We start from the raw sequence: 8,272 nt of genomic DNA, 5'->3' as shown, positions 1-8,272 counted from the left end.
CGGACTTGGGGAAAAAAAGAACCATTCCTTTTGTTCTCAGAGGGGTCACTTCTCTTACCTGCACTTGCCAGAAGGAGGGGAATATTTGGAAACTGAGTAAGTTTATGCTGCAAGAGACATCCAGCACTTACACGGTTTTAACGTTATAGCAGGAGTTTGGTTTATTATGGTAAGTAAACTGATACCATTAATTCATCATGATGACAAGAGTCACAGTGATTAGTCTACTGCATATTCAAGCTGCTAAATCTTAACATAAATTGGGTACCTTGAAAAATTGAAGTTTTGCTTGCCAACAGCGGTAGTTAGAGAGGATGTCTCAACACCTGAGGAATAACCTTGAGAGAAGTTCCAGCTCAACAGGAGATCATTGCTTTGCAGCACGCCTCTTCAGTAAGGAGAGCTCACATGAGGCTCTGTTTGCCGTAAGGTAAAGTGATTGACTCATCTTCACGCTTAGCAGTCTTATCATATTGCTCTCAACTTCTGATGTAATTTGTTATTTTCCCATAAGGAATTGCAGTGGTCACCTGCTTTATCTAGTGCTGTATTCCCTCTTTGTTTGTGGTCATGGCCATGAGCTCTGATGCTCTGCTATCAGTGAGCTGTCTGGTTCAGGGAACAGTCATGCTGAGGCTTACAAAGGTTCACTAGCCCGAGCAAGACTTAGTTCAAGTGCAGGAGTTGAGTGCATCCATCACAAGTTGTGAACAATTCAAATCTACAAGGCACTTCTCAGCCATCTCCACTGCAGTGAAAAATAATTTCTAAGGACTCTGAACAGCGTGAACCAAAATGTTTAGTTTGGAAAGTAGAGATTTAATGTCATGATTATATCTGTTGTAAGAAAAAGATAAAGCTCAATTTCGTACTAAGACTGCATACTATGATTGAAGATTCTTCCCTGTAAACTCTTTGCTAATCCTTCATCTTTCTATTATACTTTTGACATTTACTGCTACAATCCCATGAAATCTGTTTATATTAATATTAGAATTAATTATTCGTTGTACATTACTGAAAATGTTAAATGATCATAAATTTGATTATCTATTAGCAATTATTTTAGAGTCTTTTTCCTCATTTGAGAACCTTCAATGACTTCATACAGTGATTAAAGCAGAAATGATAGACAAGGAATGTGAAGGTTGCATGAAGCATCTAGTAACAATGATATGGGAAAAGAACAGTAAAACCATTAAATCATGCAATATGGACCAACTTATTGGCATTTTATTGCTGCTTTTCTTTCATTTACAGAAGCTGCTGAGTAATACAGAACCAAAATATTATTAATTAACCAGCTATTCCTTGGCTACAATAACCACAGTAACTAATTTAACTCAGAAAGTTTCTGCAACCTGCCTGTAATTATGTATGTGCCTGCCATTGGTAGATTGGTTAGCAAACAATGCAATGAACTGATAACAGCAGAGAATAAAACACTGGTTTTGAGACTGAGCTTTACAACCAGGATCAGCAGATGAAGGAAGCAGAGGGGTTTTAAGGTACGTCATCCCATTTATTCCAGCTATGCTAGCAGCAAAGAAAAGGTCTGCAGTGAGTACAAGTAGCTCAGCAGAAGTTGCGTGCATGAATTATAAATTACACATCCTTGTTTTTGAAGTCTCAGGTCGTGGGGAAGACCTTGAGAATGAAAAGGCTGAAATACAATGCCATGGCTGTTTGCAGGGTGGTGGGGAGAGTTTGAAGAAAAGAATTTTAATATTCTTCTTTATTCTTAATATTTAATAACTTGGTTTTTAGAAAAATAAACGTTACTTGTTAGGGCTCCTAGCTGCTGAGTATTCTGACAGTGCTACAGGAAACTCAGAGGAGGAATTGCTGGAGTATAATTTCCTCATTGTAGAAACAGGTCTTAAATATACGCTTTTAAATATGCAGTGTAGTGGCAGGTTTAAAATGTGTTACTTCCCCTAGGAAGTAACTGCAATCGTAAAAACAGCTACTAATTTTGATGTTATTGGGGAAAATGTGAATAGCACTGTGTTATTTATCTAAGCTTTTAAAATAATCGCCGTAGAATCATAGATGGGATTGGGTTGCAAGGGATCTTAAAGTTCATCCAGTTCCAACCCCTGCCATAGGCAGGGGCACTTCCCCAGGAACAAACCCAGCTCTCAGCCTGTCTTCATAGGAGAGATTCTTCAGCCTTCTGAGCATCTTTGTGGCCCTCCATATGAAAGGGTACATTTATCTAAGTACCAGCTTTACTGTTCTGGGGATTGCTGGTGTTTCGTTATTGCTTTGTCTCTATTCATTCTGGTGGCTGTGGGATTTCCAGGAATAAGGATGATGCTGGGATAATAAACTATGCTTGTAGGAAACGGTCGGCAACAAAGTGTAATAGATTTACAATGTTACTTCAAAAAAATCAAACCAACAAACAAACAAAAAAAACCCAAACCACCCCAAAAGTTTTTCTGCAGTATTTTTCTTTTGTGTTCTCACTAAAGCACTTGGAAGCGTTTTCATGTGCTAGTGCAATGCACACGCATGGCTGCATTTTCTTACTTTGCCTAAAAATAAGCTGTTTCTCTGTATTTAATGCTGTTTTATAAGGTTAAATATTCTTAACCAAATGTGAAATGCAGTTGCTGCTGCCAATGTATATCGATCTGCATGATGGAGATCAGTTTTAATTAGTTTTGCTGCTGGTGTGCAGTTCAGCAATAATGGTCTTGTGTTGTTTTTTTCTGGTGTTTCAGTAAAATATAAGAAACCTCATAAATAACCTCAGGAGAAAATTCTTACTTGTGTATTTAAAAGTGGTTTAGTGGGAACAAAACACATTTCTCAGTGGTTGACCATGAGTGTAATAATGCAGCAATCTGTGTGACTTATCTGGAATAGGAGATTTATTTTTAATCCCAGGATTAGGAGATATGCTTTAAAACCTAAATAATGTATGAAAATATAAGAACTGAAAACGAATGCTGTAATTTATAGAGTTTTCCAAGCTATTACTTCTGTTTTCCTCATGCCAATGGTGTTCCTCTTGACTTAGATGGGCAAGAGGAAGTTCAGTGGCCTGGAAGTCACTCTGATTGTCCTCTTCTGCCTGGTGGTGGCGGTGGCCATTGTCCTCATTGCGCTTTTAGCAGCTGGGGTACCTGCAGTCAAAACTACAGGTATGTACTTCCCAATTCCAGGGCCAGAGGCAAAACCCTCGGTGGGAACTGCTCAGTTCTGCTTGCTGAGATGTTCACGAGTCCCATAGCGCTCCAGGGACTGCCTGTTGGCATCATTTAAATCATTGCTGAGACTTCTCAAAGAACGTGGATATTCAAGTAGGGAAAAGAAGAGCGAGCATTTCTCTGCTGTTCTTTTTTAAAAATCTGGGCGTTTCCTGTTACATTTATATTCTTAAATGAACCTTAAGGTGCATTTATCTGATGTTCTAACTCAAGCTCCTTTGGATGAGCAGTATTTCATGGGAAGGAGCGCTCATAAGATCAGTTACACAGCAATACTCAGACAAAAGAAAGCCCTTCTGATATTAATTCAGCATAAATTATTAAAGAAGCAGCACAGGCTGGGTTACTATCCTTACTGAAAACTGATTTACAATATATCTTCACAATTAAAATAATTTACGTCACCCGTTTGTGCAGACAATCAAAAGTGAAGCTCTCCTACTTTTATCTGGGATAGTTCTGTGCAGCAGTAAGGTAAATCACGGTAGCAATAGTTTAAACTCATTTGAGTCTATGTTAATGGTTAGAGGTTCAAGGTGGTGAGAAAGAGTCAGCGGAACCAGTTAATGATAATCCAGATGTTCCTATATTCTGAAAATAACTCATTAATCTATTTCCCTAACAGAATTTACACCACAATGTCTGAACATATTAACAGTGGAGCGAATTGATTGCATCCCGGATCGAGTAGCAACAAAGGTCTGAAAACATTGTAGTGAAAAAAAAAAAGAAAATTAGAAAATAGGCTTTGCCACATAAAATCCTACATTTAATTATGCAAATCTACCTTTTCTGTAACATATTGATTGTTCTCATACTTTTTTTTTGTCTGTGAATGTCTGAATACTTAGCAGAGAAAGGTAACTCCTGCACAACCAATTTTATCCCATTGTCGGGAGGCCAGATTTTTTTCTAACCACTGCAGCAGTTTATTGTCAAGGGTTGAAGACCCCTGCCAATATACTCCCCAGTAATTCAGCTCGGTGATAAGAGGGAACAAAATTAGTCAAACAAGAAGCGGTTGGAAATATGTACTGTTTTTAACAACTTTGCCTAAGCAATTTCTTTGTCTGATGGCCAACTGCTAGCATTTACAGTGAAGCATATTTTCGAAATAACACATCAAGATTCACTTTACTCAAGTGCATGAGATTTTTATAACGCAATGAACGCTGTCAGTTTCCTTTCAGAACCGATCTGAATCTCACTATGTCACCTAATCTCCTTCTTGATTGTTGTCTCTCCTCTGAGCAACTGCAGAACACTCTTACGGTGGTTTCTACAGAAAGATTATTTTTGTTATTTTTCTAATCATCATTATTTTTCGTTTTCATAATGGGTGTTTTCATTTTCTGGTGGAAGCTGATGGGTGCCTGGCCTCTTTCTTTCTTTGTGGGGTGCAGCTTGTGAGAAAAGATAGCGAGTATATTACGGTGTGTGATGCTTATGTCATTCACAGAGATATAAAAATGATTAACCAACTGTCCCAATCTCTCTGTGAGTTCCCAATCTAATTGCAGAAGTGACAGTTGTTAATGATACTGTCACGCCATGAGTTGTATTATGATATATATTTCAATATAGTCTTGCAGGTTAACAGATTAGTAAAGGCTCAGCTCACAGCATGTTTCTCTTCTCTTTGGTTCCTTGCTCCAGAAGCAAGCACACCACGATAGGTGTCATGCAGATTGCTTTAATCTTTAATTACTACCTTCAGACCAGTCACCCCATGTTAAGCTCTGTGCCTATCACAAGTAAGGAAAACAGTTTTGCTCTGGTTGCAACTGCAGCCGTATTGTAAATCTGTTCTTTCATTTTGCCCTCAGTGGTCAGGAGTAATTAAAGACAATCAAAATAAAATCACCAACAGAAAGTAAAAGAGAGGGCTAGATGCAGATTTGAACACCGTGGTACTTGCTCTGGAATTAGAGGTAAAATAAACGATTCCTAGGTATGCTCTTCTGTTAGTGAATTCTGGGCAGTGGAATTCAGAATATTAGAAGTAAACATCACCTTTAATGTTTGCCCTGAAGAAAGCTGCTAGGTGCATGCATGACACAATCCAGAGTCCTGTTCCAGTGTTTCTATTCATCCCCTTATATATTTTCTCTTGCAAGCACTTTTGTTGTCCTTCTTTAGGTTTATTCTAATATTACAACTGTCAGAGCTCTAAAACTACAGGGATTTGATTAGGAAAGAGCTCTGTAGTGGTTTCCTTTAGTGGTTTTCGGAATAGAAAGCATCTGGGAGCATTATGCTTTGCCTGAGCTTCAGTAGCAGCTTAGCATCTCTCTTGATTTCTTTATTCACTGAAGTATTCTAGGTGAAATCTGGGATTGCAGAGGATAGAAGCATAGAAAGCAAAGAGGTATTTATTAACCGATCACGGGATTGCCAGAGATAAAAATCCTGAGAGAGAGCAGGATTTTATTAACTAGTCGCTGTTGTGAAAAGTTGTTGTTTGGTTTTATAAGACAAGGATGCACTAGTAAAAACTAAACCACCATGAGCAGAGCTAGTGCTGTCCAGTACTGGACCTCTGAAAGCTTGAGGGGAGACTTCATTGTTGGTTGATTGGTTGCTATTATTTTCAGAAATATCTTATTGGCAAAAGTTTGTTTGGATGCTAAGAAGAGAAACATTGCAGTCTGACACACAGCCAAGCAGTTCTTTCAGTCCTTGGTGCTAAGTTGAGTGTTCAGAAGCTGTCTCATTTTGTGTCCCACCATACGCTGTTTCCTTATTTCCAGTATTATTTCTAATGAAACTTTGATTATTTTCTTTGACTTTGCTGTGTGTTGGTATCTATTACACTACTTTAATAGTTCAGAGGCTGTGACCACCTCCTATCTTTATTTACACTAAATGATAGCTTCTATAAAAGTCTTGACAATTCCTTTGGATGAACTCTGCTCCTTTCTCTGTGTCAAGTATAACTGATCTTGCACTTGTGCATTTACTTCCTCATGCAGCAAGCTCAATGTGCCACAAAAATACGCATTTCTAGTTTACAAATCCACTAGAATAAAATCTATCCTGAAGAGTTATCAGTGCACTGTAAAGTAATTGGTGAAAATATTCAACAAGTACGCATGAGGATCAGGTGGGAAAAATAAAAGCATGTTTATGAAGTTGGGAAAGGAGATACTTGAACTGTTAAGCATTAGGATAAATTGTTTTTCAGGCTGTTGGGATAGCCACTGGTCTACAAAGGGATAAGAAGACTGAGGTCGTAACTTGATTGTTGGTACATAGTTTACTTGCTGTGCTTGGCCCAATCACTGCAGAATAAATGCACGGAAATATCTTGAGCTAATAGCTCTGAATTTCCTCTGTGCTCTCCTTTGGCACTTTTATTATTTCTGGGCTGGAGCTTTCTCTGTTCAGAGAATGAGACAAGTATTTGACCTGAACTTTCTAGGATGGGCTCTATAACCTGCACCAGTAGCAATGGATTTTTGGCTTATCTGCAGACTATTTTAAATAAGTATGGCATAAACAACATAAATATTTGAGCACAAACAGCTTCTGCTAGTGTGCAGGTGGAAGGAGAGGTCTTGAAGATCCACATTTTGGATTTGGATGCCCAAGATCATTGAGATCATAGCCTTTGCCCTCAGTGATGCTTCTTGTATCACTACAGCCCTTTGCTCCCAAGTAATTAGTTTGGTTTTTAACATGGGAAAACGTGTGGACATTTACAGTGATGTGTTACGCAAGTGTTATCTTCAAACACAGAACTCGAGCAGACAATTGGTGAATAAGTTAATTTCTAACAGTAAGGCAAACATATTCCAGTTTATTAGAATACAGAGGTGTAGATTAAAGGTTGATGCCACTACACTGAGATATATGCTTTAAACAGTGGGTTTTATTGCTTGGATGCTTTGTTTGTTTGTTTGTTTTTGGAAAAGAAATTATCTGGATCTAAGGTTCTACAGAAGCAACCTTAACATTTCTAATGCTGGGAAATGACATTGAAATGTAGTTCCCATACACAATGATAAATGATGCATATGTGATGTTTTCCAGCCAGATGTTTACTAGATGTCAAGCCAACCATAAATGCTATCCAATCTCCAGTGTGTGAGTGTTGGTTAGTCTCTGGTGCATCTGTCACAGCTCAGATGTTTCAATAATTTCTTAAAGGTTCATTCTTCCTGAGGATCTTCAGGTTTTAGGAAAAAGTTATTGTCTATGCTTCTACTCTTAGTCAAGAAAAAATAAACCTTGTTATTTATATTTGAATTGACTAAATAGATTTTCGGAGAAAGAGTTTATCTGATAGGAAGCGTTACTACGTATTCTGGTGTTTGGGGTAAAAAAACACTTCATATGCATTTTAATTGTTGTAGCGTAGAATATTTATTGTGTCAAAAACAATTCATTTGTGTCCCTCCTGTCCTTTAATCAGAGCACCTGCGAGTCGCGTGGCTGCTGCTGGAGTCCCCAGAGTGATACTAGTGTACCCTGGTGTTTTTTCTCTAAAAACCGTGGGTATAAAGTGGATGGGTCAACAAGATCAACTCAAACAGGTAAGCTGGGAGCTGGGGAACCTGGCTGTAATGCACATCTAGGTGTCTGATTTCAAACAATAACATTGCAATTGGTGTGTTTTCCTTAGGATTTGAGGCCACGTTAACAAGACTGCCATCACCTTCTCTCTTTGGAAAAGATATCAACACTGTCCTCCTCACAGGAGAGTATCAGACACCAAATCGCTTCCGGTTCAAGGTTAACCTTTTTCATACGTTGTTTTAAGGTTTATGTTCTGTACGTGGTTTTAGGCAGGCCGTTTCTGTGCAGTGAGTTTAGGAGGGCTCCATAAATCCTTCAGCTGCACCATCATGCCCCCCACTGAAAAGTGATCAGCTGTTCCTTTCTTTGTCCTCTCTGGTGTTGCAATGCGTATGGTTAATGAGGGTTCAGCACAGTGGGATTTCCTTATGGAGAAATTACTGAGACCTTTAAACACACAGCTTTTACAGTATCTGCTTCTTCTCTTTGTTGTAGGAGAAAATTCTAGGGCCAAATATTTTATTTATTTCCTCTTT

The 8,272-nt window shown here is 38.4% G+C and overlaps 1 protein-coding gene across 4 annotated transcripts in view; it reads left to right on the top strand.

Annotated features, from left to right (window-relative positions):
- The window catches only part of SI (sucrase-isomaltase), a 45,664-nt gene continuing 38,616 nt past the window's right edge, over positions 1,225 to 8,272 (top strand). For 2 of the 4 annotated variants that reach the window (XM_021396956.1, XM_021396953.1), the window contains exons 1-5: positions 1,226 to 1,508; positions 3,029 to 3,152; positions 3,844 to 3,917; positions 7,633 to 7,753; positions 7,843 to 7,952. In XM_021396956.1, the coding sequence (XP_021252631.1) occupies positions 3,029 to 3,152; positions 3,844 to 3,917; positions 7,633 to 7,753; positions 7,843 to 7,952 (429 nt within the window). In that variant the 5' untranslated portion in view covers positions 1,226 to 1,508. Of the gene's footprint in view, positions 1,509 to 3,028; positions 3,153 to 3,843; positions 3,918 to 7,632; positions 7,754 to 7,842; positions 7,953 to 8,272 lie in introns of all 4 variants that reach the window. The other 2 variants (XM_021396954.1, XM_021396955.1) reach the window with 2 other exon arrangements.

The sequence above is a fragment of the Numida meleagris genome, chromosome 4 (genome assembly GCF_002078875.1).
Source record: "Numida meleagris isolate 19003 breed g44 Domestic line chromosome 4, NumMel1.0, whole genome shotgun sequence".
Classification (NCBI taxonomy): domain Eukaryota; kingdom Metazoa; phylum Chordata; class Aves; order Galliformes; family Numididae; genus Numida; species Numida meleagris.
This window is presented reverse-complemented; position numbering and strand designations above follow the sequence as displayed.